At 53.4% G+C, this 27411-nt stretch overlaps 8 protein-coding genes and 2 non-coding genes across 10 annotated transcripts; 4 read left to right on the forward strand and 6 right to left on the reverse strand.

Annotated features, from left to right (window-relative positions):
- Nucleotides 1-228: 228 nt before the first annotated feature.
- Nucleotides 229-1561, forward strand: ColSpa_01430 (ATP-dependent RNA helicase FAL1; the record flags this gene model as incomplete). Its single annotated transcript, XM_049267642.1, has 3 exons — nt 229-334; nt 409-1449; nt 1503-1561. The coding sequence occupies 3 exons, from the start codon at nt 229-231 to the stop codon at nt 1559-1561; spliced, it is 1206 nt and encodes a 401-aa protein (XP_049123599.1).
- Nucleotides 1562-2130: 569 nt separating this feature from the next.
- On the reverse strand, nt 2131-3723 carry ColSpa_01431 (uncharacterized protein; the record flags this gene model as incomplete). Its single annotated transcript, XM_049267643.1, has 3 exons — nt 2131-2767; nt 2834-3278; nt 3399-3723. 3 exons carry the CDS (start codon nt 3721-3723, stop codon nt 2131-2133), a joined length of 1407 nt encoding a protein of 468 aa, XP_049123600.1.
- Nucleotides 3724-7009: 3286 nt separating this feature from the next.
- ColSpa_01432 (alpha-ketoglutarate-dependent taurine dioxygenase) lies at nt 7010-8297 on the reverse strand (the record flags this gene model as incomplete). The annotated part of the gene is made up of 3 exons (XM_049267644.1): nt 7010-7572; nt 7623-7958; nt 8009-8297. The coding sequence occupies 3 exons, from the start codon at nt 8295-8297 to the stop codon at nt 7010-7012; spliced, it is 1188 nt and encodes a 395-aa protein (XP_049123601.1).
- Nucleotides 8298-9898: 1601 nt separating this feature from the next.
- Nucleotides 9899-10530, forward strand: ColSpa_01433 (uncharacterized protein; the record flags this gene model as incomplete). The annotated part of the gene is made up of 2 exons (XM_049267645.1): nt 9899-10332; nt 10413-10530. 2 exons carry the CDS (start codon nt 9899-9901, stop codon nt 10528-10530), a joined length of 552 nt encoding a protein of 183 aa, XP_049123602.1.
- A 293-nt stretch (nt 10531-10823) lies between these two features.
- On the reverse strand, nt 10824-10911 carry ColSpa_tRNA_039. Its single transcript is given in 2 exon segments — nt 10824-10859; nt 10873-10911. It is a non-coding gene; the product is annotated as a tRNA-Tyr (tRNA).
- A 351-nt stretch (nt 10912-11262) lies between these two features.
- On the forward strand, nt 11263-11348 carry ColSpa_tRNA_037. The gene is given in 2 exon segments: nt 11263-11298; nt 11313-11348. It is a non-coding gene; the product is annotated as a tRNA-Ala (tRNA).
- Nucleotides 11349-11595: 247 nt separating this feature from the next.
- On the reverse strand, nt 11596-12590 carry ColSpa_01434 (bifunctional epoxide hydrolase 2; the record flags this gene model as incomplete). The annotated part of the gene is made up of 2 exons (XM_049267646.1): nt 11596-12420; nt 12453-12590. The coding sequence occupies 2 exons, from the start codon at nt 12588-12590 to the stop codon at nt 11596-11598; spliced, it is 963 nt and encodes a 320-aa protein (XP_049123603.1).
- A 2620-nt stretch (nt 12591-15210) lies between these two features.
- Nucleotides 15211-16824, forward strand: ColSpa_01435 (putative feruloyl esterase; the record flags this gene model as incomplete). Its single annotated transcript, XM_049267647.1, has 1 exon — nt 15211-16824. One exon carries the CDS (start codon nt 15211-15213, stop codon nt 16822-16824), a length of 1614 nt encoding a protein of 537 aa, XP_049123604.1.
- A 1402-nt stretch (nt 16825-18226) lies between these two features.
- On the reverse strand, nt 18227-18703 carry ColSpa_01436 (uncharacterized protein; the record flags this gene model as incomplete). Its single annotated transcript, XM_049267648.1, has 1 exon — nt 18227-18703. One exon carries the CDS (start codon nt 18701-18703, stop codon nt 18227-18229), a length of 477 nt encoding a protein of 158 aa, XP_049123605.1.
- Nucleotides 18704-19682: 979 nt separating this feature from the next.
- ColSpa_01437 (uncharacterized protein) lies at nt 19683-20393 on the reverse strand (the record flags this gene model as incomplete). Its single annotated transcript, XM_049267649.1, has 1 exon — nt 19683-20393. One exon carries the CDS (start codon nt 20391-20393, stop codon nt 19683-19685), a length of 711 nt encoding a protein of 236 aa, XP_049123606.1.
- Between the last annotated feature and the right edge of the window lie 7018 nt (nt 20394-27411).

Here is a 27411-nt window from a genome sequence, read left to right on the forward strand (position 1 = left end):
ACCACCCGGCTTCTTGGATCTTCCGCGCCGGTCCTGCTGGGCTCTTCCATTGAGGCAAGGTCACTGCTCTGGAAAGCCGCCGCGCCCATTGAAGCTTCAGCGCGCCCCTCTAAAAATTCGCCTTTGCCTGCCTGCGTCGACTGCCCGCAACACCATCAAACACCATCGCGAACCCCGTTTCTACAAACACCACTACACACCACCCCGGCTCAATACACAACCATCATCATGGCGGAAGGCAGCGGAATCGACCGTAAGGCCGAGGAGAGGATGGAGTTTTCCACCTCCAAGGAAGTCACCGTCCACCCGACCTTCGAGTCGATGTCTCTCAAGGGTAAGGCTGCCGAACACCACTCACCCCTCTGCCCGTTGCCATTGGATAATCGCATGCTGACTTGCGTGTCGCAGAGAACCTCCTCCGTGGCATCTATGCTTACGGCTACGAGTCTCCCTCGGCCGTTCAGTCCCGCGCCATCGTCCAGGTCTGCAAGGGCCGCGACACCATCGCCCAGGCCCAGTCCGGTACGGGTAAGACGGCGACCTTCTCGATCAGCATGCTCCAGGTCATCGACACGGCGGTGCGCGAGACCCAGGCTCTCGTCCTCTCCCCGACCCGCGAACTCGCGACCCAGATCCAGTCCGTCGTCATGGCCCTCGGCGACTACATGAACGTCCAGTGCCATGCCTGCATCGGCGGCACCAACGTCGGCGAGGACATCCGTAAGCTCGACTACGGCCAGCACATCGTCTCCGGCACCCCGGGACGCGTCGCCGATATGATCCGCCGCCGCCACCTGCGCACGCGCCACATCAAGATGCTCGTCCTTGACGAGGCCGACGAGCTCCTCAACCGCGGCTTCCGCGAGCAGATCTACGACGTCTACCGTTACCTGCCCCCCGCGACGCAGGTTGTCGTCGTCAGCGCCACGCTGCCGTACGACGTGCTGGACATGACGACCAAGTTCATGACCGACCCCGTGCGTATCCTTGTCAAGCGTGACGAGCTGACGCTCGAGGGACTCAAGCAATACTTCATTGCCGTCGAGAAGGAGGACTGGAAGTTCGACACCCTGTGCGATCTCTACGACACCCTGACCATCACGCAGGCCGTCATCTTCTGCAACACCCGTAGGAAGGTCGATTGGTTGACGGACAAGATGCGCGAGGCCAACTTTACCGTCAGCAGCATGCACGGCGACATGCCGCAGAAGGAGCGCGACAGCATTATGCAAGACTTCCGCCAGGGCAACAGCCGTGTGCTCATCTCGACTGACGTGTGGGCGCGCGGTATCGATGTCCAGCAGGTCAGTTTGGTCATCAATTACGATCTGCCGAGCAACCGTGAGAACTACATCCACCGCATCGGCCGAAGTGGTCGCTTTGGACGCAAGGGTGTTGCCATCAACTTCGTTACCAGCGAGGACGTGCGCATTCTGCGCGACATTGAGTGTGAGTATCGTCCGAACCCATTGGGCAGATGATGGAGCTGACTCGGACTGCAGTGTACTACTCGACCCAGATCGATGAGATGCCCATGAACGTGGCTGATCTCATCTCTTAAACTTGTGGCCGAAATGGAACCAACATGTTTGAAACCCCGCATCACCAGATGGCGGGCGTTATGATATAAAGGCAGACGAGAAGGTCGTCGAGCCATGAGACAGTGGAGGAAGGGGGCTCTGTTTGGAAGCAGGTGAGCACAATACGACCTGTCTTATCGAAAGATTCCACGTTGCTGACCCCTTGAAAAGGACCAAATTCAGATTGTCACAAAAAAAAGAAGAACCCTCTGGGTAACCGGCGAGCGTTAAAACAAGCAACTGGATCGTTGGCTTTTTGGGAAAACGTCATTATTCGTAGCACTATGAACAGGCGCGCTCTGCACTGAACGGGTATACAACCGCATGATACCACCCTAAGCACCTTTTGCTACTCCAACGCCGTGTGTGACTAACTTCATGTTCCTGGTGATCCAGAGCCCAGTGGCTCGTTGCTGTGCCGCGTTGTCAACGCTATCAGCTGTCAGCTGTGTGTGCGTGCGCGTGCGCCTGCTTGTTGTATATGCTCGCTATCAAAAAAAAACAGAAAAGAATCCCCCAGTAAACGCCCCTTAGTTGTTGTACATGTGCGTCATGAGATTCGATTCTCGGAAACCGAAGTGCTGAGCCGGTCGACGGACTGGTAGCTCATCGCGCGCCGCAGCGTCGAGCCGCGGGTCTTTACGCCCTGCGGCATCTGCAGCCTCGACTTGCGCACCAGCATCGACGGCCACCGCAGCGGCGCGCCGGCGTCGACCTCGGCCAGGCGGAACTCCCCGTCCCGGCCGCCCTTGGTATCCGCCGACGGCCTCATGGACGTCAGGACGTCGGCGTCCTCGGGCGTCGGCAGCGCGAGCTTCATGTCGTCTATGCTCGCAAAGGTGTCCCGCTGCACCCGCGGGCGGTTCGGCTTGGTGCCGATGGTGAGGGGCCGCTGGTAGTGGGCCTCGGCGTCGGCGGTGGAGAAGTTCTTTTCCCATTCGTCGCGGGTGGCGGCGAAGGTAGTGGAGGAGGAGCCGCTGCCGGTGACGGATGTGGCCAAGGCGGGGAAGAGGCGGGTGAGGAGGGGTTTCAGCGTCGTGAGGCAGGCCGTGACGATGGCGGCGTGGACCTCGACGTTGGTGAGGTTGGCGATGCGGACGTTGGACCAGGTCACGTCTAGTATTTGTTCGAGGGACTCGTCTGTATGGAAGAGACGGACGAGGCGGAGGATGGAGATGGCGCAGACGCTTGGGGCGGTGGTGTTAGTGTTGCTGTTCGGTACGGAGGGGGGCATGGGGGCATGGACGACTTACAGGAACGCGAGGCAGAAGACAAAGTACAACCCCATCTTCTGCCGGCGTGGGAGGCGCATTGTCGCGATGACGGGCAACGGCAGGAGGAAGATCAAGAAATCGCTAATCAGATGCATGACGGCGTTGCCCCAGAAGACGGAGATGGGGTGGCAGTAGGCGGGCGGGGCGGAGGGGTCGTAGTTCCAGGCGGCGCTGAGGGGGATGCAGGTCGTGAGGATGCTGATGATGATCCAGGTGTGGGAAACGAGCACGACGCCTAGCAGGATCTTGCCGAGGAGGCGGAAGAGGTCGTAGGTGAGGATGCGGATGTAGAGGAGCAGGATGGAGATCTTTGTCAGGGTGAGGCTGATGGAGTAGAAGAGGTTTGTAAAGATCCCCGCCTCGACGTAGGAGGAGTACGAGGGCCAAGCGTAGGAGAGGTGTTCGCCGAGGCCGAACTTGAGTTCTGTGGGCATCGTCAATGATCCAGAATTTCTCACATGGCAAAGTCCGGGAAATATTAAAAATTGAGGGGGGGGGGGGGGGGGGGGGGGGGGGGGGGGGGGGCATCGGGAGCAGAACGTACGTGTCACCATGCCCGCGCTCGTGGCGATGGCGAACAGCAGAGACGCGAGGATGGTCCAGTCATCCCACTCGATGGAGCGGAGGATGCGGGCGCGGGTGTAGAAGCGCATGCAGACGAAGGCGGTCGCGACGATGGCGGAGATGACGGCAACGGGCACGACGGAGGCGCCGTTCCACTCGTTCGGGTCGTCTGGCGGGGAGAGAAGGCTGAGCCACGGCGGGGCTGTGATATTTGTCGTCGCCGTGGCCGCGGCGTCGGGGACAACAGAGCGGAGGGCGAGGAGCGGGGCAGCGCCGGTGCCGATGCTGAGGCGCGGCGGCGGCATTTTGGTCATGTTAGAGGTGTCGGTCAGGGGAAGTGCTGTCATGAGGCCATTGTTTGGTTGGGGGTTCTGTCTCGAAGCTGGTTTTCTTCTTCTTCTTCGAGGATTGGCGATGATGTTTGACCGCCTTGGTTGAGGTAGTGAGGTCCGTTATTGACTTGGGCTGTTGATTGTGTATTCGAGATGTGTACTGTGTTCCGTACGCCACCAGTGGCTCGCACTCGAAGGGACTCGTTGACCTAGACGAGGCCGAGCTCGACGTACTATTCCTGTCGAACGTCGAAGGAGTGAAGACGCCCCCAAAAGATTCAGACGACGAGAGAGAAAAGGAAGCACCCAGGAGGCGTCGAAGCCGGTTGGCGGGTCACTCGCCCTTATACCAACGGGGCTTCTGGAACGGGTGCAACGATGCGGCCCCTGCTAGTCGAGGATAATCAGAAAGAGAAATGGCCGCGATGTGGACGCGCACGACGGGTCAGGGGCAACGACAGGGGGGTGGATGGAGACGATCTGTGACAGACACATGAACCCCTGTCGTTTCTCTAGTGGTCTCTGCGGTCTTGCAGACCACTGCGTAGCAGTGCCCCAGACTTTCGGGTGATGATCCCGTTGGATGGGCGGCCTTGAAAATGTACCCGCAGCCGGAAAGCGGTGACAACGGGATAAAGGAGCGGGAGTGTTGTGTGGTCGAATCAGCGGAGCCCAGGCCTGGGTTAATATTGGGTAGGGGTCGAGGAGGAACAAGAGGAGGAACAAGAGGAGGAGGCCGGGACAATGTGCCGCTCCCGTTACATCTTTGTGGTTCGTGGTGCCCTCCCCGGGCCGTGGTGAAGCGGTTTGGTTTGGGAGCGCGAATCGGTGCGGTGGATTTCAATGCTACAGGGCGAATGCGTTTCTCAATACCGATCTTGAAGCGTTGTTATATTGCAGAGTTGGAATGGCAGAACGAAATACGTGCCCGGATGCACGGTTCCGTTGATGATACTCCCATAACCAACAAGGGGCGTCGTACGAACAACAGCTCCATCAGAAAACGCGAAGCATTCTCTCTAACAGTCCGACTTGCACGGATCTGGTCGTGCTCCCCCTGACGCCAGCTCTGTTCTCCTCCACCGCGGAGGATTGGCCCTTGGGAGACATACAAACACAGCAGCCATTGTTTCCTCCGCTGAGTCACCCATGCAGTCGGGAGATCAACAGAGTTGAGCAGGCATGAGGCGGTTAGAACGGCTGGGAAGAGCCTCCCTCGGGTTATCTCTCAACGTCGGTCGGAGAATATCTTGGTGCATGTGTACGGTGTACGGTGTAACGATAGGCGGTAGGTATGCCAGGCCTTGAGGGTGACGACGGGCCTCCCTTGATGAGGGCGTTTCAGCTCTAGCTCGGTCGTTTGCCAAGGACCCGATGGGTTGGAGCCGCGACTCTGGGAAAACAAAAGGGTGTAGAGTCGTCGGTTCGGGGGAAGATGCCGGAGCAGGCCTCGCCTATCCGGCCGTCTCGCGTTCCTCGCATCTGGCCGGCCCTGTTTACTTTAGAGTTTCTGCATAGACGCGCTCTGGCATAGGTCGAGTCGACTCGAGGCGGGTGTTCACGTCCATACCGGTACCACGGCAACATCACGGAGGGTGAGTGGGCGCAAGAGACCGAACGAGTGAGAGGTCAGTTTGAGATACAGTCGAGTTTACCCGATGCGGAAGAGGTGCCCAGCGAGACACAGTGCGCCGGTGCAGGGGTCACCACCCCCTTATTGTGGCTGACCCGGGACGGCTATGGCTAGAGTCGCCCCTGAAGCTAAGCGACTGACGCGGCTCCGTGTGGGTTGTAAGTTTGCTGCCGCAGCTGTCGCCCGAGGATTCTGGCCGGAAGCCGTGCAGCGGGCCGTGAAGACTTGCCTTTGCTGGCACTGCTGTGACGCGCTGTGAACTTGCTGTCGTCTCATTTGGCATGGAGCGAGTAGGAAGAGTCCTGGGGAGTTGTCCATCTCCATCGGTCAACCACCCCTTTCATCCCAACTGCACCAGGTATGAGCAGCACACGCGCAGCCGTGTCTGTTTCGCTTCGGCTTGTCCTCCAACAAACGAACCCTCCGGTCTAGTGCTCAAAATCCACGTCTGAACCAAGCTTCTCAGCTCCTATTTGACCAACATGTCGGCTCGAATTCCCGATCCATGACAACACTGTACTCGGCGCTGCCTCATCAACCCCTCTCAAAGGTTCAAACTTCGCCGCTAGCGCTCAAAAATCGTGTTATCCGAAGCATCTAGAGACCCCCCCCAAAACTCTCGTGGCTTCTGGCTCGGTCAGCTTCAGTCACCCGGGCTTACGATGGAGTCGCTTGGCGGTCACCGATACGACCCATGTTCGGCTGTCGGGTGTTGAACAGGGCACAGGGAGCCCAACGCACCCGAGCTCCAGACCGGACCTCATACGACAGCTGCCGGAAGCTGATGAGCTGCTTGTATGCCACTATCGTCGGTTTCTATTCCTCCTGCCAACTGCGGTATTTTGACGACTCACTCGCTACGGAACACTGATTCAACGGGACAATGAGAAACGAGAGCGTTTCGGTGTGGCCACATCCTCCTGGGCCATTAATTCATCTGCCTCCGACAGGAAGGAACCGGATTACAGAGTGTCTCAAGTAACGGCACCGGGTAGTTCAGCACAAACCGTTCCAGCGTCTCACTGTCGCAGAAAGGACGGAGTCTGCATCATGTCAAGACTCCAACGTCCCTCCTTGCTCTTCCCAAAGTCTCAAACCTCGCTGCTAATTCATGGCTGAAGGGTGTATCCATCACGGCCATTTTCTCTGCATGCGTAGAGGCAGGTTGCCCGACTCTCTGCAAGCAAACAAGCAGGCAAACAAGCAAATGGTTGTGACGAACATCCACTCGATCTTTAGGGATTGGGGGTCGACGAAAGCGAACGTGCTCTGTTTTGACCTGGCTGTTGCGACTGCCATGACAATGGCTATAAACTCTAACGGGGGCCGGTCGAAAAGCGGAACATCGGCTGGCTTACGACCTCATCTGATCTTTCTCCCAAACTGTATTCTAGATTCCGCTCGAAATAGACGGAAAAGAAGAGAAAGAAAGAGTGCTCAGTAGGCAACCTAGAAGACCAGAGCGCGAGCCATAGACCGTGTGTTGGCCAAGGTCCAGTACGCGCGCTACTTCATCCAGAGAACAGCCCTAGGTTGAAAAGCAGAGGTTTCCGCCCGGTCTGACTGAAATCGCACCCGAGGCCCCGTGAACCTCGCACGATCTGCATTCCGCTTTGTACAGCTGTCTCAACTCGAGTCCGACTTTAGGCTGGCAATGGCCTCTGCACGCAAGGCCTCCCGCCTACTCAGGCTCTGGGGATCAAAGTACGGCCTCTCTCCAAGACTCACGGAACGCGACCCCTTCCTCTCTCCTAAGCCCTCCGTCAGATAATCCGGCGTCGCGGCGTGGTACACCGAGCGGTTGTCCCAGATTGCCACGTCGTTCTCGTTCTGCCAGCGGTTTCGCACCTGCAGGTCGTGGTTCTCCACGATCAGCTGCACGAACCAGTCGAGGAAGTGCCTCGACTCCCCTTCCGACAGACCGTTGATCTTGGCCACGTGCTGGCCCGTGGCGAAGACGCTCTTCCACCCGGTTACTGGGTTGGTGCGGATGACCGGATGGACGGCCTCGAGGAGCTCACCGACGTTCTCCGGGGCGCCGCGGGGGTCGGTGTAGAGCTTGAAGCCGTTACTCTCCGCTGTTGCGTTGAAGCCTGGCTGGGCGTATGTCGCAGTCAGGGTGTCGAGGAACTTTTGAAGTGGCTTCGATATCCGGTCGTATACCTCGTAGCCCGAGGCCCAGAGCGTGTCTAAAAGGATGTCAACGGAGTGAGAGAATGCAAAAGTGGAGGGAACCGACCTCCTCCAGTCTTTGGCAGCTGTGTCAGGCGCAGCAGAGCGTAGTCGCTCGGCACTGGCTCAAAGGTGATATCCGAGTGCCACTGCGTCTTTTGCGTCTGTTTCTTGTTGTAGTTCAGGAAGCGGTGCAGATTCAGCTTTTTCGCCTGCGCCGACGAGATGACACTGATCTCGTCGTCCGTGGTGTCGCCTCTTCCAGAGTTGTTGACAGGGTGGATGTGGAGCTTCGAAGTCGACGGCTTCCCCGAAAGCTCGCCGAGGCGCTGGACGAGTTCCTTCTGCAGGTCGTTGTCGATATTATCCTGCTTGCGGAAAAATACAACGCCACGCTGCGAGACTAAGCATGTCGTCAGTCATGTATACTTCCCCAGTGGAGAATGGGCTTACTGGTGATTGCTAGGTCGCGAAGCAGGTCGTCAGAGTTTGGGGCCCTGAGGAGCTCTTTCAGATCGACGGTCGGGTATTCGCGGCCGATGACGGGCGTCACGTCGAAGTGCTCGTACTGGTCTAGAACACCGGTCGGCTTGAGTGGCTCTCTGTGGCCTGTCAGGAGCTCGGGGAGCGCCTCATCTTGAGACGTAAAGTCAGAATCAGGTTGCGATTCCTTCGTGGGAAGGATCTTCGCCTTGATATCCTCGACCTTGGCTGCTGCGGCCTCTGTTGCTGATGGAGACATTGTTGAATTACTCTCACTATGAACGCTGCTTCACGTATAATGAGGATGGTTGCATGAAACCTCGACAGAGGACCTCAGCTGTATCTTATACACGCCCTTGTTACGACTACACACCACTCCAGACACCGAGACCCGGGCCGTTGAGGCGAAAGCTTGCGCGATGTCACGCGATTTACGACTCATATCCTACAATAGAGAAGCGCTAGATCTGCGGATTAACTGTTGGGAGAGCACAGGTGGTAGACATTGGGCCAAACAATTTCTCGCCGGTACTCGGCAGCACCTGCGGACGCCGAATCGGAACCGTGTGCGCGGACGCTCCACCCCCATCTCGATGGATAGTTTGTCTTGGCTGGAGTATCGATATGCGAGTGCGGCCAATGAGACCTGGATGCTTGATGGAAACATCAGGCTGCCTTGTAGAGAATAGATGGGATGCAGTGTTGTGGCATTAGCGGTGATGCAATTTTGGTATCGATCGCGAGCGAAGAGGGGATGACCCCGCGCCGGCGGACCAATCCGAACAAGGGGATATCGCATCGCATCCTTGGGGATAACCTTCGGACGAAATCAATCACGAAGTGAACATGTGCTTACGAGGTGCTATGACCAATTATTGTCGTCCACGCGGGGGTCGACGTGTTGAAACCCATGAATCTTGGGAAGCTGCAACATTGGTGTGGAAGGCTTTGAGGTGCGTTGCAGACGCCGGCTTAAAGACATGGAGGCACAGCTGATCATTAACATCACCACCAACGTTAGCACGAATATCTTAGGGGCACTCTACAGAGGACACGAGTCGAGAAGCCATGTCTCCCTCGGGCTACGCCGTCCCTCTCTGTGGAGTTTAGCTGCTGCCGCCACGACGCCCTGCTGGCTGGGTTGCCCTATCGAATCATCAAACTGCAAGTTCCGAGACTGTTTATCAGAGAGTCCGTTGATGCCAGTCCATGTAGCTTTCGCCAGCGACGAAAGAGTTGATGTACATACAAATTCGGAAGGGACGACGGGACACCCGGTCGGCGGCTGCCGGAGCCGATCACCGAGCGGGTCACCGAGCTCCGCCGTCGCCGGCTTCTGACAGCTGGGGCCCGCGATTGATACAACGATGGTTCATTTGTGCGAGTAGAATAGCTTGCAGAAGCTTGATTTCTTAGGTGCGGTTGTGTTCAAATAAGGTCAGGGCTGGAAAGAGGCGTGATGCAGCACGATCTGGACGGTAGGAAACAACCAGCAATAGGACGGCCCATGGTCCAAACATATTGCAATCAGCTTAGATAACAGTTTTCCATGACCACAGAAAGTGATAAACTGAATTGATTGCGGGTTTGAAATGACGGAAATGGGGAAATCGGACAGGATTTGTTTTCGCCTTGTCATCGAGTGAACAAGCGTCGATCCACGGCCGCCCGCCCACCGACGTCATCGAACGGTCACTGATATCATTGGAGCTTTCGCATGAACGACCTGTGCAACCCGGACACTCATGTCGAGAACATCTCATTCATTGCACGCAGTAAAAGTCTCAAAGCAGCCGATACTTCAGCCGCATTATTAGTTCCACATATCTCATCAACATTGTAAACCGCCAACCACTAAATATGTCGTCCTCGATGCCCTCTCAGCCCCCCAAGGCGGAAGCCTACACCACGGCCTCGAACCCGGCAACCCGCAACCCCGTCGAGAACGCCGCCGCCTCCCATACTCAGCAGAACGAGACCACTGCGCGCGACGCGGCGCTAGGCCGCACGCCCTTCCCGCAGTCGCAGACCCGGTCCACCGACGACGCGGTGCCGAGCGCGTTGGGCGCCGGAGTGCACTCCTCGGGTCCTGTGGACGCGACGGAGCGCGAGAACACGGCATACGTTTCTGAAAGTGAGTCTCGCAAGGGACTGGAGAACCCCAACGTCGAGGCGGAGCAGATGGAGACGCTGGCCGAAGGCAAAGTCGCGGACGCTGTCGAGAGGAAGAGCGGAACGCAGAAAGTGCCCGGGCAGGAGGTTCGGATCGATGATTTTAGCAGCGGGCTTGAGAAGTAAGTGTTTTGTTTTTGTTTTTTTGGGACTGAGACTAAAGCCCGATGTATGAGTGAATTTGATGATAACAGTGAGACAGGAAGAAGCAGGAGCAACAAGAGGCGAGAGACGCGATCAAGGAGGAACGCCGCGCGGGCGTTGATGTTGACGGGGGCATTGGGCAGCGGTCATGGAGGGAGGATAACCGCGATGTCTGAGTCGAGAAGTGATCCTGTTAACTGCTTGTCTTCGCGTGTAATGTGGCTGGTGAATTGTATTTCAAGCAGCGAAAGATTGAGCTCAGAATGCCTCAGTCCTGCGAGGGTCACAAACTGTCACTCTCGCCTAATCGACGGGCGCTTAGTCTTGTTCCTCGAAGGGTAAATCGACATGGCCAAATGTTTGCGAGAAAGGATAAAAATAATCAATAACTACCTTTCGCAACGCCACATAACTTGAGAGATGAACAAAAACCACTCATACACACCACGCTAAATGCAAAAAGAGAAATTCTCCCCTTCCAGAATCGAACTAGAGACCTTTCGATGACAATGTAACCATTACAGTCGAACGTGATGAACCAACTACACCAAGGGGAGAAATCGAGGCTAAGCCTCGCTCGGTGTGGCAACATGTCTCGTGCAGGTGGCTCAAGAACCTATCGGAAACATCCAGTTCCCACAGCTTGATTTTGTGCCCGATCATGACCCAGTTGCTGTTGAACATTTGATCCAGGTAGACTCCAGCTCGCCCCGGCTTTACTGTGTCATTGTGGGGCTTGATGGAGACAAGTGACAATCCACTTAGGGTTTGATAGTGTGTCTCGTTGTCGTGGCTTTGCTGTGCTGACTTCTCCGCTCGCGTGAGGGCGCGCATGGCGGGGATTCTCAGTATCACTTTCGGCCGTCGTGAGCATCCGATTGCGGCATCACTTGTCACAACACTACACCGGGCGATTGGCTCAGTGGTAGAGCGCCCGCTTTGCATTGTCTCTGATGTCTGCGGGAGGCCCAGGGTTCAATCCCCTGATCGTCCAGTCTCAATCCTACATCGTGAGGTTGATAATATTTTAACTTTTGTATGTTCGTGGCTGAAGATGATAATTCGACTGCCCCGCTGCACTCATGCTTGCTAGGCCATCCCTGCGAAATCCATTTCGACTGATTGTCACTATTCGACGGTCTCCCTAACAAACCTAACACAACAAACACACCGCTCTCAAACGACCCCGAAAGACAAAGAGAATGCCCACATCGAGTACCAAACTATTTCGCTACCATTTCCTATGGGAATGTATCCTGCAACCATCGTAACACGTCCATTCCAAATTCTCTGGGCCTCTCAAGAAAAGCCCAGTGCCCACCGGCCCGAGTGAGACTTTTCACGTTGGGTGGTATGCCAGAAGCGATGCTTTGCTGCCATAACTCTGGTCTGCACACGTAGTCTCGTGTGCCGCCCCAATACAACACAGAGACTTTCACCGTCTTGGCCTCCTCGGTTAACTTTCTGTCCGACTCAGTCTGAGCAGCCGTGCTGGTGGCCGTATACACACACCTCGGCGCCGCAAACCCGCCGTCCTTGCTGAAGCGCTCCATGGAGTCCGCCTTGTGCTCAGAGGTCGCGAACGGCTGCGTCGGCTGCGTACGGCCCTCACTGACAAAGCGACGCATGCCGCCCAGGGTGACAACGGTCTCGTACCAGATTTCGGGTTTGCCGAAAACAGCGGCGTAGACGGACTCAAGGTTCTGATTCATGATTTCGAAGGCGTCGTCAGCCGTGAAGAAGTGCCAATATTCGTGAATGCCTCGACCGAACATCTTTTTGGTCTTTTCATTGATCTTGTCGAGGTCGAATTGATCCGTGCGTACCGTGTAGGCGACATTGAGCATGACGACGAGACCACACACGCGGTTGGGGTGGAAGTTGTACAGCCGCTGGGCGATCATGCAGCCCCAATCGTGACCAAGCGATATCGCCTTGTTGATGCCTTCTGCGTCGAGGATTTTAATAGCGTCGGCTGCGATACCATCGCATGCGTATATCTTTGTGTCGGTGGGCTTGGAAGACTCGCCGAATCCGAGGTTATCTACAGCAGTAATGCCGTAACCCTGAGATAGAGGTGGTCATTGATGAGGCCGACCCAGAGATGAGCGGTGTCGGGCCATCTGTGGAAAAGGATGAGAGTTAGCTTAGACTTTTGGGCCGGCGATGTGTAGTATGTATAAGTGGAGCCGCGGAAGACGTCGATCGTCTTCTTGGTGAGTTCTGAGAGGTCCATGATTGCGACTCCGGGTGATGTGCTCGAATTCCGTGAGTGTAGGGTTACCAAGAAGAGAGATCCTTATGTTTTTGTAAGTATGCGAGCAACTCGAACTTACTGGCAGTCAAAGAGGGCGAACTATTCGTCGAGACCAAAGCACGATTTCGCTGCAGGTTTCGGCTAATTGTTAACGGCATGAACTAGCTGGTGAGCCTGCATATTGAATGTACCGTATTTCAGTCCAAAGTTGAGTAATGGCTGGAGATATCCCCAACGGATTAAGTTTCCATCGTTGGGGCGCGTGCTGTAACATTATGGGCAATATCTACGGCCAGCCTATGTAGCTCACAATGAAGGCACGTCCCCATCCCAATGACATAGACTGAGGGATGCACAGCCACGAGATATGAGCTAAAAGCTTACGTTGGACCGAACTTCTCGAACATAGAGGCAGTTGGCTGCCTAGGAGATGCGTGTGGTCGCACTGGAGACTTGTTTGATTGTTTGAAACTATACTGCAAACTACAATCTATCCGACTATGTTTTTCATCAGACCCTTCTAAGGGGACAGCACGGAATTTACCTACTTTGATAGCCCTTCTCTGCAGCGAAACCAATACGATGGCCTTGGACAAAGGCTAATTGAAGAGGTCGATTTAAGTGCGAATATGAGTGTCAGGAACAGATACTCGGGCGATGACTTCCGACAAGCAAGTAAATCTTTGCTCTTTTCCATCAGCACGCTAACAGAAATCGCTATCATGTTCTAAATTTCTGTCTGTGCTAAACATGTTGCTTGACTTGGTGTTCTTAAGACTCAAGCAAAGCAAGAGCCTTCATCCGATCTGTGATTGGTACCACGTATGACTGCCATAGCTAGCTAGAAACATATGTGCGCAATATTATATGGAAAGAACTACTTCCAAGGTCTTTCAGACTGGTTGATTGAGTTGATGTCTTTACCAAAGCTTCAAACTTTATGATAAGGCTGTGTTACATCAAGTCCAACCGCAGACAGCAAGACCACATAGCCTTCAATTTGGTTGGATTATCGATATACCGGCCTCATATCATCTCCATTAGCCTGTATTTCTTTCTCATTCGTTGGGACTCGTTGGCTAGTTGGCGTTCGCAAGTCCTCCTTCCAGCTGCTTAGATCATTTGCACATGGGCAATGCTCACAATGATGAAATACTCAGCGATTGGAAGGCCGTAGCGACAAACAGGTCTCTCTCAAGTCTTACGTGGTGTTGCGTGGGCAATCGGCTGGGGTACGTCAAGAATTTTCACTCGAGAGCTTGTAAAGCTGGGTTTGATGATACTAACTAAATCCTTGTAGAGCACATCCAACCTAAAAGGACACACAGCAGAGCGATTATTGAGTCGCAATCGGAGTTTGAGAACCACAGCATTTTCACTCAGGCAGTAAAGTCAGATCCCCATCTTCTGTGGAGAGCGCATGCATTTCGATAATTGAGGAGTGCTTTGTCATGTCCTGCATACTAAAGACAGTGCCGAGCCTCGAGCCAGCACCGATTGAGAAGGTCGTCAGAACTCGCCTGCAGATGCGCCCAAGAACAGAACTCACTACGGTGCTGACATACTTGAAGCCCTACGCCCGAATCTGCTGGATTTTGATGGCCGGTCAAGGTTTCAGAGTCGGACGATTGTTGTTCGGTGACGTTTGTTTACGGGCATTTCGCTGTAAAAAGATACAGATAGTCCAGGGAGACCCTTGCGCGGTTGCGCCCCTAGCGGCTCCATGCTGCAAGGTGCTCAATCAAGGATCGGTGTAAAGGTGAGAAACGCAGATGCAGAGCATCACGACATGAATGGACAACATTATTGTGAAACTCGAAAATAGACGCAAGCACAGTCTCTCCATTCGGAACCTCGACGTGAGATATTCCGCTGTATCCGGAGGGCAACCACCAGCATATCTACTTGCGCCCCTCTCGCTCGCCTTTCAAGGCGTATGGTTCATATCGGGTAGTCCTCGACTCTTCGACGCCGTCACAAGTCGGATGCGTGTCATGCGGTATTCGCTGTCTCTCTTTCCAATGCAGGAGATGCTCTGTTTGTACCCCGGCATGATTCCTTCCCCGGAATGGGCTTTCGGGAGAGTGAGAAGCATCGAGATAGGAGTGATTCCGGAAGCACCTTCATCGTCAAACTAGCCCACTTGCTGCGAGATTGCTTGACCACATTGGCGCCATGAAAAGCGCCTGATGCAAGTAAGCGCTTACTGCATGATATAACTGGATTGTACATTCAGTCCCAGAGGGTACGCGGGAACAACACCAACGGCCCTCACTGGCTCTGTACTATTTTGCTGCAGGCTATAGCGTGCCGAGTCTCATCCTTAAGCTGGGCATTCCTAACTGGTTTCCTGATGATTACCTGGCTGTGACCTTCGGCGATTAGGGTCAGACTTAACATGCTGAGATCAGAAGACGAACAATCTTTACAACACACTACTTTTTACTATCTTTTTGCCCTCACAATTTTCTGACACCACCCAGGGTTTATTATAAACGGCTAGCATCCACATCACTGTAATGGCTCAATGCCATCCATGTTCATCTCCTGATTCCTCATACAAAGTACCAAACCTTATCCAATCGAACATACTCTCGAAATGGCCTGGGGTTTGCTTCCTAGCGACTGGAACCCCTCAGCCTGGGCAAGCCAGTGGCTTACTCAAATACCTCTAGAGTCTACTGCCAAGTGCAGCCCGGCAGGGTTATCTCTCCCCGATATCACTGGAGTGAGCATACTCTCTATCGAAGCCTTCGAGCAAAGAAATCATACATACGTTCCTGGCCCGTTTGCAGCAGGCCTGCCAGACTCCAAAATTATCGCAGGCCTCAACTTCTGTAATGTCACTGTCACCTACACACATCCAGGTTGGCACGACATAATCAACGTCAATACTCTGCTTCCCACCGACGATTGGAACGGTCGATTCACGGGTATCGGTGGAGGCAATCTTGCCACTGGGGGAGGGATGGTGGCAGAATTCTTGATGATGCCTATTATGGCATCAGGATTTGCTACCGCCACCACTGATGGCGGGCACTCGTCAGACGTTCTTGGTCCTGAGGCTAACGAACCTTCCTGGGCTCTGGCCAGCCCTGGCAACGTCAACTGGCCATTGTTTATGGACTTCGCCTCCGTTGCGCTACATGATACGGCCACTATCGGCAAGGCGGTCGCAGAAGCGTTCTATGGCACCGCACCAACGTACTCATACTTCCATGGCGGTTCTACTGGCGGCAGACAAGGTCATATGCTTGCGCAAAGATATCCAAAGGACTACGACGGTATCGTTGCTTTGTTTCCTGCTGTGAACTGGGTCAGATTTTTCTGGGCCACCTTTTGGCCAAAGTTCGTCATGGACAAATTGCGCACTTATCCCCGATCTTGCGAGTTTGATGCTATCACGACCGCTGTTCTGTCCGCCTGCGATAAGCTAGACGGTCTAGAAGATGGGATTATTTCTAGGATTGATCTCTGTGACTTTGACCCCCAGGACGTCGTAGGAAAGGCAATTGACTGCGACGGTGGTGAGACAACAGTGTCTTCTGCGGCTGCGCATGTGATCAAAGCGACATGGGATGGGCCTCGAAGCTCCACGGGCGAGTTTCAATGGTACGGGTTCAGCAAAGGCACTAATCTAACACAGCCACTCACTGGACCGATACAGATCCATTGTAATGAAGAAGGCTCTTGCCAGGCCGAGTCACTCGCTGTTTGGGCTCGATACTGGGTCAAAAAAGACCCCTCGTTCGACATAAGCTTAATAACGCATCAGGAATGGGATGATCTTGTACACGATTCTGTCAATGAATACGACTCCATTATCGGAACCTCGGACCCGGATTTATCTGCTTTCAAGAGAAGGGGTGGCAAGATGGTCAACTGGCATGGAACTGTAGACGCGGCTATTCCATTCAACGGGAGCACCGACTACTACGACCGTGTCTTAATCCGTGATCCAGAGGCTCCTGATTACTATCGCTTTTTTGTGGCTCCTGGCGTCGGCCACTGCTTCCACTGCGGACCTAGTCCTCCACCGACGATGGAATACATTGTTGACTGGGTGGAGAAGGGTATAGCTCCTGACACGTTGCGAGCCTCGGGACCAAACGGACTTGGTGTTCAGGTGGAAAGAGACATCTGCATGTATCCCAAGGTCCAACATTATGTGGGAGGGGATCCAACAGTGGCCTCGTCTTTTATTTGCGTCTAGAGAGGTGTTTGGCGACAACGAGTAATTATTGTATTAGTTGCTAAGTGACAAGACCGTCTTCGCAACTACTATTAACGCCATTGGGAAGGTATGCAAGTTTACCGCTAAAACGGAACTACACTGGTCTAGTACCTTCGCCAATAATCAACCCTCTAAAAACAACGCCACATTTTGCGTACGTGTTCTCGTTCCTGTTGCTCTCGTGTCCGCTGCTCTTGAAGCTCACGGTCTTGTTGTTGTTGCTCCTGACGCTCGAGTTCGCGTCTTTGTTGCTCCTGCTGCTCAAGTTGTCGCCGCTGCTGCTCTAGACCACGGGTCTCTTGCCACTCACGCCGTTGTCGCTCTTGTTCTTGTCGCTGCTGTCGCACTCTCTGTAAAGAACGCCAAACTTTTCAATAAAAAATTCTCGATAATGAAAACGCTCTGCCTTGGGTCCGGCGACTAATGTTTCTGTTGTACTTTCTCATGTGGAGTTGTTCAGGGACTTTCTTACCTCCTCTGACTCTCGAATAAGTCTGAGCTGCCGCTCCCGCGCCTCCTGCTGTATGCGCTGTTGGCGCTCTCTGTCAAAGTTACTAGCCATACCTTATATTGTGTAGTAGCTGTGGTGCATTTCTGTCCTTCTGGCCTTGCTGTTTGCTGTTTGTATTGGAGTAGCCCCCATTAGTGGTTTCCTTCATACTAAGTTGACTTCTCCCAGAGTCACCGTATCAAACAAGAAGTGCCAGCGGTGAATATTGACGGAGTTGATAATCTAAAAGAGACCTCTATAGTAAAATGGCTTCAGATGAGTGAGTGCAAGCCAACCCGGACTCTTGTTATTACGTTGGCTACAGTATATACAGAATATCAGCTCCTCACTCTCCGCCAACATGCTTTACACAATGCTGCCAACTCACTCCAATCAACATTTGTTTGTTTATAGACGACCCGCCGATGGCTGCATGGTACATCTAAGTCTCGCCCTAGAAAACAGCACCTAGCCAGCATGGTTTTAACAGGGTTAGGCTGCTTCCCTTGATCGACCCCAAGAGGTGCTACGAACGTGGAACTAACTTTTCAGTGCGATGATTGTGGCTTCTCACGATATTCTGTCTTCGCGTAAGACAAAAAAATATCCAAGAGGGAAAGCGTTTGTTTGTTATGTAACAAATGCTGTTCGGTTGAACATCATGCATACTCCATGAATCTTGGACCTTAATACTGGTAGAAAACCATCTGATTTGACTAGACGACAAAAATGTTTCAAGGTTTCAAGACTGCCGATTTCTCGTTCAGTATCTTTTGGCGGTAATCATGATCATACTTAACCATGCAACCCAACAGGAAATTCTAGTTTAGGGATAACCAAAACCTTAATTCACGGAATTCGCGACTTCAGTCCAATCACCAAAATCCAAGCTTATCGCGGTGTAGCATCTGAAGTCCTGTTCTCTGAAATCCAACTCTCATGACCAGGCGGCCTCGGGCGACCTTCGTCATTGGGCCACCACGCGCTGACGCGGTAATCGTTGACCCACGCCAAGCTAGCCTTGCGATGGTCATGCCACGAGCAATAGTTCCAGTGCCATGTCGCCATATCGTACCAGTACCGCACGTTGGTGCACTGCACTACTTTGCATTCGTCCATCTTGCGGCCAAAGTCGATCCAGTCAGCGCGATGCGGTGGTGACGTTCTGTCGCACCACTCGATGATGGCCTTGGGGAGCGCCTTCTCTTGCAAACGCCACTCGAGCTCTTTCATGCATATTGCTATGCACGCGGGGACACTCTCAATTTTGAAGACACGGTTTGGAGTGAACCGGTATTTACCGGCGGCTGCTGGGGCAGTGAGGAGGACAAGGGGTGCCAGGAGTATGGCGAGGGTGTTGAGCTTCATCGCGGGGATTAGCTTATTCTTATTTAAGTGGCTGGTGTATGTTTGAAGGATACACAAACTGGTAAGAATATTCAAAAATGAGGAGTATCAGGAGACGGCTTCCCTCTTACACAGATTTAAAGTATAGGAGTGATTATAATTTTTGGCGTGTGCAAAGTCGAAAAGAAGTAGGCTTCCATGACCAGCTCGTCAGCGGGGTGCAGTTTTATAGATTATCAAGAGAATCAGGTCTCATGGACCTACCAAAATGGTCGAATCGCTACTCGAAAAATCTTGTGTTGTTGAAAAGCAGCATACCCTGCTGGTGAAGGAAAGTTTCCTGAGCTTTGGTTACCAAAAACTAAATTCTCAAGACCAAACTTCAAATCAGGTAACAAAGGAAAGGGAAATTTAGAATTGGGCTGACAAGCGATCGATAAGAAATGGGCTAGAAGAGTACACTTTGAACATGACCTTTTGATTTACAGGACATCCTGGCGTACTGTTTCATTATCTACCGGGTGCTCTAACCTGTAACCTCGAAGAAGACACCTTCGCCTACTCCCAAAGGTGAGAATTGCCACCTGTTTATGAGAGTTGGATCCAATTCCTGGCCCAAAAAGCATCGAAAACTGGAAGGATAGCGCAGGCAGCAAAAGTAATAAAACAAAAGCCAGGGGAGCATTTGATGAGTCGGTTCGAGTGCCTTACTTTGGCAGGTTTCAACGGTACTTCCAGCGACTCCTGGTTCATGTAGCACTTTGTTTCATAGTTTCTCGTTTTATTGTCTGAATGCAGAGACTTTACAATTGTCAAAATCGCTTTTGTTCTATTCCATTTTATCTTACTCGATAGTAAGCTAGTTCAAATTACTCTTCTCCCTCACCGTCCTGCGGTGCTATGAAACGCCGGCTTCAAAATCAATATTATAAAACCAACATAATTCGTTACTGCCCATCAACCTAGGCCGTTACGTCCACGTCATTGAAACTAGGCGACCCTAAGCTAGGGCAACGCCATCGACCATGTTGTTCTTTGCCTTCTTCTTATCCTTGCGACGGGTGGAAGATTTCCTCTGGGGAGGCGGTACAGCTATCGCCATAATTGGAGGAGTAGTGGCGGGGACGGCGGGGGCGGGAACCGCAGCGCCGGGAGTCGCAGGAATAGAGAAAGCAGCGATTGCCTGGTTGAAAATAGCCTGCAGGCTGATCTGGTCTGCTGTGGCATCTTTTTGTCCGACTCTGGGGACCTTTTCGGCTAGTGCTTGACTCAGCGACATGGTAGCGACCCGCTGCTGTTGGAGGGACTGTAGGGCAACATTGCTAACGCCAAGCTGGTCGAGGATAGGCTTCCGAGCAACCAGGTCATTGAGTGTACTTCTTGTCTGGGAGGCAAGGCTGTCTGTTGTTTGGCGCAGTTTGAGGGATTTGGCGGCGGAAAGGTCTCCAATGGCTCGGACGTTCACGGTGGCCTGGTTGAGGGAAACCTGGACTTGTTGAGAGGCGGCAAGTAAGTTGGCTGCTGAGGCGGGAGTGCCAAGGCCAAGGACTGCAACATCGACGTTTTGAAGCGAGGCGAAGATTGGTGCGAGGGTTGCTTGGATGTTGTCGAGGTCATTACGCCTTTCAATGACTGCTCTGGGCTTGAGGGGGGCGGCAAGGAGAAGTACAGCCTGGCCTAGGAGGCCAAGAACCAAAGTTTGGGCGTGCATTACGTAAGGATGTGAGGATTTCAGCTAAGTGGGATTAGATGTTTTTTTATAGCTCAGGTGTTTTGAAACTTAGTGGATAGCTGGGTTCTTGTGCTTGAGGTCTCGATAAAGGTCGCAAAAGTTGGGTTTCTGTTGGCGGGAGATGGAGTGTTTATAGGCACCGGTCAAGCTGTTTGCGACAGACTGGAGCATAGTCAGATCGCAGTTGAGACGAGATAAAGAAGCCGGCATCAATGGTTACCGTCTGTGTCGATGCCTCAGACGTGAGACACAGCTGTGATGTATACACGAGTAATTAAGGTTCCTACCCTTGGGTATGGCGGTCGTACTCGGAAGCCCTATCCCTCTGACGCGATTGTATTCGGAAGCAGACGACCAACGTCCGTGTTGAGGTTTCGTGGGTATCAGGTTGCGAGATGCTTGTCGTCACCCGTCATTGGCAGCCTGACAACACTTGACAGCTTGAAAGTCACGGACCAGCCAATGACAAGGAACTGTTGCTGGGATCGTAGAGTAGCCGAATGCGCGAATGAAAGCCAGTTCTCAGCCCAACAGGGATAGTGAGTCTCTCACCATGACGAAGCATAAATTACAGGAGCTGTGAAACAATCGCACCGTGTTCGTAATTGTAACATCAGCAACAGCCACATCCGAAGCAGCAATGTCCGGCCTCGAAGACTTTAAAGAGCTGCTATACGTCAAAAGATGAGATGAATGGCGAACTGAGGGCTAAATGTGGAAGAGAATAAGGATTAAGGCCGCATGCATGACAGGTGCTCGGACCTATTTTCGCAGATTTGGGAGCGCTACAAGGGAGGTGAACGGCGACTTGGTGATGTCGTGTCAGACCGATTGGCGAGTCCGAAGATTGTTTTGCCTCCTGCCAGTAGGCATCCTTACCGTATCCCCAATTATAGCCCTGTATTTACAGACACACTACATGCTACTAGAGTCCGGGTTTTCCCCCTTCCTTTCTCGAGGTCAATTGAGCGTCAGTAGGGACCCCGACAAGGTTTATGTTGTCGGGAGGTTCTAATCTGTCAAGCAGAACCGCAAAGAGCAAGGAATGGGATACGCGCGATTAGATAGGGATCTTAAGTGATCTTGGTTCATCTCGAAAATACCCTGTTGATCTTCGTTAGCTTTCAAAAGGAGAAGTGCCGGTAGATCACAGGTTTGCTCTTGGGATGGTGGAGTCTTAAATGCGAGTACACCACCAGTAGGGCTGATGTCTGCGAACAGCACCGCCACCAATGTAGGTTTCGATTCTGCCCTGAAAACCGTTAGTGAGTGATAACTGCAATTCTTAAGAACCTTGTGACTGGGTTTGGTATGAAAACCTGGGGGATCTTATCAACACTTGAAAGAGTAGGGAGATGAACTCAACTCAATCTTTGGTGGGCTGTGAACGGTGAGGCCCCCAAAAGGAAGTTGCCCAGGCTCTTCAAAGCGGTCGACGCTACTTAACACCACAATCATAGCAAACTGCACCGCCGAGTACGGCGGCAGGGGATGAATACAGGTGAAACAGATACATCATGTAGGCTGCTTTAGGTCGGATCTCCGCAGCTTGTGCGCAACTGCGACATTGATCTTCTCAACGGAGCCAGTCAGACTGCGATTCCGTGCTTCAGGGCTTCGCAGCAATACTGACATAGGTTCAATTTGCAAAAAAGGCCATTTTGACGACCCGGCCAGTCAATGCGATCCAGACGCCTTAACAATTTGCCAAGTTCGTAGGACATCTTTTGAGTCCACTCACAATTTGATTAATTAATCGGACAGCTCGGTGGGCAAAATGTTCATCATACGTACTTATTGATGAAGTCTCTTGGTAGGTCAAGAACATCGGCTGTAGACGGATTGACTTTCGTTAACGCACGCAATGACAATTTATGCTTACGTTCCCACCCACACTTTTCCAGCGATCATCACGGTTCCTTTTGGAATTTGGCATTCAGCACGCACCCACTGTGATCGCCGCAACGATCCTGTTGATCGCCGTAGATCCCACCGGCACCTGAGCACAGGGAGAAGTCGAATCATGGAACAACACACTTTCTCCTCGCACTTTGTCGCGGTTCTTTTCATCCACCACCCGGCCAACAAATACGCCCCTAGAGCCAGCCCTAAGCAACTTCTTTGGACGTTGAATCGCAGTTTTAGGAGAGATCTGAACAGTCTGGGAGGGTGTATTGCAGGAGCAAGCAGACACGCGCCCTCAAGAAAAATCCGCCGGTTTTACTGCTTCTATACCCTACCAAACCGACGGACTTTTCTTGAGGCGCATGGCAGACAACCAAATACAAACCTCGGATGTCATCGTCGATAATGGTACCGAGGCTGTACGCGGAGCGCATATTGGCCGAGGGAATTGCCTGATGGTGTGTGTAACCTTTACGCAAGGGCCTTAGATGATCAACGTATCGTTGCCTCTACTACCAATGGAAGGCCGGCCACGTATACAGTTGCCCAAGCGTTTATGCGATAATCTCAATACATTTATGAGAAGCCTTGAAACACTATGGTCTGGGGCGAAGCTTCTATCTCGGGATGTAACCCTGGAGTTCTAGGTGTCTTGAGTATCTGAGACTTCATATAACGGCCAGAACTATATCCTCGGATTCCAATACTGCCAAACGGAAGCCTGTGATTCGAAGGACATTGAAGGCAATCGGATACAGTACAATGAGAACGTATACAACGTGCGATCGAGACTGTGACTATGGGCCAGCTTCAAGCACATATTCGCATACTCTGCACTTCCCACTGAGGAAAATAGATGGTGAAGAATACTGTGGAAGCAAGCTCATTCCAGCACGATGATTTGTAACGCCGCTATCAGCTTCAGATTATACTGGCGTCGAACAGACAAGATTTTAAAAAGAAAAACTCAATAAAGCAGTCACAGTAAACTCATCATCGTAACCAGTATCTACAAGCTTGACCAGCTAATAGACTCTGAGAGTGTTACTCAATCGATAGTCTCGGCCGAAGCTTGGCCTTGCGACGCGAAGCCAATGGCAGTCATCCAAAGTCGGTAATCTACAATCCCCAAGTCCGAAGACATTTCGACAGATAAGGTGTGGCAAGACGAATCGACGACCCCAAGGCGTCGATTCTCGTATGGACTTGTTCCTCTTCCGTAAAGTTTCAGATGATCGCTCAGTCTTGGCGAGAGTCGCTCAACAACGTGAAGTGCGGCCGTTGGTCAGCATCGCCAAGGCCAAGAAAGACCCAAGAGGACCAAGATTTCACGGGACTCGCAAGTGGAGAGGAGGGCGTTAACGCAGAGAACAGGACCCTTAGGAATCGGGCCAGGCCCTCCTTCCTGCCTCCTTGACCGCATTGAGATCCAGCGGCCGTTTATTCTCCTGTGAGATGACGGCGTCGCGGCCAAGCATCGAAGCCAAGGTGGGCTTTCTGCATAAACACCCCCAAACCTGCGAGGCCGGTAGAGAAAAGGGTTCTGTGAGAATGGGGCCGATGCCATCATCCAAGACTCGGGTGCATGCATGGTGCCGTAATACAAGCTCATGGGAGGAAGCAAGTCAAGCAAAAGTCAAGCCTTGCGTGGAGCAGTCACATGACGAGACAAAGACAAGACGGACAATACGGACAAGACGGATAGGTGAAGGCTTAGGTTGCAATGCCATTGCTGATCATCGTTGCAGGCACGTTTCCGCGGCGTGGGATTTACTCAGTGAGTTGTGTTTGAGTGCCTGTGGCCGGCCGGCGACATGTAGCCACCATACGGTCTGTCTTACCCCAGGATCGCCGCAAACGTATATTCCGTAGTGATACCTAGAGGGTGAGGTTAGTTTACACTACCGAGTGGCAGCCACCATAGCCTGGCGCGCTCGACTAGTCTGATGATGACGAACATGACAAGCGGCTCCGAGGGTCTGGTTCGGGGCGAAAGCCGATAGTGCGAGGTGACGGCATCGAAGGAAACGAGCAGGATTTGGAGCTTTTTCCCACCCGAGTCGTCTCATGGACCGGATCTGGGTTTCGACGGCTTAGAGCGTCAGGGGACCACGGCGAACGGTCGACGGCTTGGCGCGAAAGATTTCTTTGCCAAGGACGTACGACCAAGAACCGGTGGTGTTTTCTGGCCCGAGCGAGCGAGAAATGAGAGAATCGAGAGCCCAAAGGCCAAGGGGGCGGAGAAGGGAAACGGGAGGGCGTTTCTGGGTTGAACCTCCTACGTCACTTGGCCTGGCCCACACCATCTTGCGCGGTCGCGAGAAGCCAAGCGCTTGGCGACCCCACCGAGAAGATTGTGACCGTGTCAGACCATATGAAGTTGGGCCGGGAAAAATCCGATAGAAATTGGAATTAGGGTGCTCTCGATGATGGAGATGCTCGGGGGTTGGAAAAGGGTCGGACGGAGTGTTTGTAAAAAAAAAACAGAGATAGCCGCCGGGAGCGATACTTGTTTCGCATGGGGGATGAGCGCAAGGACGGGCGCCGGGCGCGGGGTTGATGGGTGGTTGACGTAAAACCGACAGACAGGATCAGCATCGCGGTTGGATCGCAGCCGTGCCCTTCCATGTGCGATGTGGTGTCTCTTCGTCCGCCCATTGTGGCCTGTGTTTATAGATGTCTCGATTTTTTCGAGACGTGTGTCCTGACTTCTCGGATCGCTGATGGGGAAGAGATGCAGAAGCAGGCCGTGAGTGGTCAATTGACGACAAAGTGGGAGGGTGGGTTAGATGGGCACCATGGGGAACTTCTGGAGTCTGGAATGTCTAGGCCCAGCGACGGTCATCCCACGTTGGAGTCAACCCAACGTCGTTGAGTCGTAGGACAAGAACTGCCAAGGTGCGCCAAGTAGAGCCGGCGCAAACGGAGTCGCAATGGTGGGTGGCTACCGTATCCATACGAGGCCGCACGCACAAGGCGCCGCAGCACTACCATCAAGAGGGGGGGTCGTGTGCGTCCGTCGCATTTGTACATTTCCATTGCTCGGGATGGACGCATCTGGAGGGTTCGGAGACGCACGTAAGTTGGCTAAGCAGCAATGACAGGAATGCCGTGGAAGAGACAATTACATTCTTTTCACTTGAAGCCGGAACAGCGTTGCTTTTTTCGTCTGCACATCTCTCCATCCGTCCCTCGGGGCTCGCTACGGAGGCCGTCATTGTGAATGGTTGTCCGGAATCTGGAGATGTCGTTTCCTGCATTGCCCGCGCCGACTGGCCGACCGCCCAATCCCCGGTCTGCCTTGTCTGGCTTGTGTAGCTAGCGGCTGTTGTTATGTCGCTGTGGCTGCGTGTACACGAGTTCATGGGGTGTGCTTATGTGAGTGCGCGTGGCGGATTGATGTGGTGAAAGTCGGATCTTGGCAGCGGAGTTGAGCGAAAAGTGACTGAACGTGGCGTGCCGTGGCCATCCGGTGTCGCTCCGCCCGGCGGAACGCGAAGCCAGATTGCGGCTCTCGGTTTCTCGGTATCGCAAACAATGACGGATGGCCTTGTAGCGTTCCGCCGTGGCCGGAAGCAGTCCCATACGAGGAAGACCGGTCAGCTGACGCTTACACGTGATATCAAACCTTGTTTGTAAGAGTCGTAAACAGAGAGAGAGGGTACTGTGAGGATAGAGCCTCTCAGCCTCCAAGGATATTCAGATTGGCTTCGGCATGGCGCATGGGGTGGAAACTGGAGTTCAGCAGATGAGTGGCGTGTATAGAAAAGGGAGAAGTGGTCAGGATGTTGCTGTTTCGGAGGCTTTTTTGTTGAGGTGAAGCCGAGAGTTGTTCCATTTTTTGCAGCGTGCGTGCAACACAGGATGCACATATGGGACTGGAGGGCAGAAAAGGCCGGGAAGGTGCAACGCAAACAGCCAAAAGGCGAAACACAACATCGAGGTTCAGTGGCTCTCAGCTATTGCGGTGGAGTTTTGCAGCAGCCAAGGCGCTACGATCTGCCCCCTTTGTGACCGCCGTACAGCAAAACAGTTGCGGCGAGTCCGCTGAGTCGCGTAAGTACCCGGGCTATGCATCTTGGCTGGCAAGGTACCTCCACCCGCTGTAACCCAGCGCTGAGGGGAGGCCGACAGGGCGCCAGAGGCAAAAGCCAAGAAGGAACGAGCCCAGCAGCCAAGAAGTCTGCAGCCAATCACACAATATAGATTGCCTTGAAGTCTCCATAGAAAATGCGAGAAGGCCTGTGCCCCGGGGTCAGGAGCAGGTGCAGCAGCACGTGATGCGCCTCCTGCCCATGGCGCAGTCGACACTAGCACCTTGTCATTGGTGCACCGCATCAAATAACCTTATTCGCCCGGTGGCGGCCAATGGCGTCACTGGTCACTTGCTGGAGTGTGTTGCCGTCATATCGTCCGGGCTGCAGACTCGCACTCAACTTCCTTTCCCCTACTACTCACTTTTGATATCTCAACTCTGTGCACTGCGGATGCTTGGCTAGTCGGGTGCTTTTGCTGCCGGCTGGAGAGGGGGAATCCTGGAATGTCGTTCGTGTCTGTGGTTCGTCCGTCCTTTGTCTCCCCGGGTCCTCACCACACGCGTGTCTCGGTATGTTTACATGTTTTCGCAACTGGCAACCCTGATCAAACTCTAGTTGGGCAACAGGAGGAAGCAAAAGGGCACCCTCTCCAGCGCAATTGGCCTCCCGGCTGCGAGAAAAGCAAAGCAAACGCGCCCTTTCACCCGCATCGCATCAGGTCAGTATCAGAGACGGTCCTTCCTCTCAAATGCCCAGTCCCCGGTCCATCTCGATGTCTCTCCATTTCTGCATGATTGTGAGTCTGTCTTATCTGTCTCTCTTCCCCACGCACCTCCTCCTCTTCGTGCGTCGTCTTTCGGTCCTGCTCCATCTAGCAAGCTGAGGGGTCCCAGTCTAGGTCCGGGTCTAGAGTCGCTCTTGCTCCCTCTTCCCCAGCACCCTCCCTTGTCCCTTCCCTACCTTATTCCTCTCCCCACCACCGGTCCCCACTCCCTCTGGGACGCCCCACTTCCGTCGACGCCGCTTCCCTCCGCCAAGAGCTCCGCCAAGCGCTC

Source organism: Colletotrichum spaethianum (genome assembly GCF_022836535.1).
Source record: "Colletotrichum spaethianum MAFF 239500 DNA, contig02, whole genome shotgun sequence".
NCBI lineage: Eukaryota > Fungi > Ascomycota > Sordariomycetes > Glomerellales > Glomerellaceae > Colletotrichum > Colletotrichum spaethianum.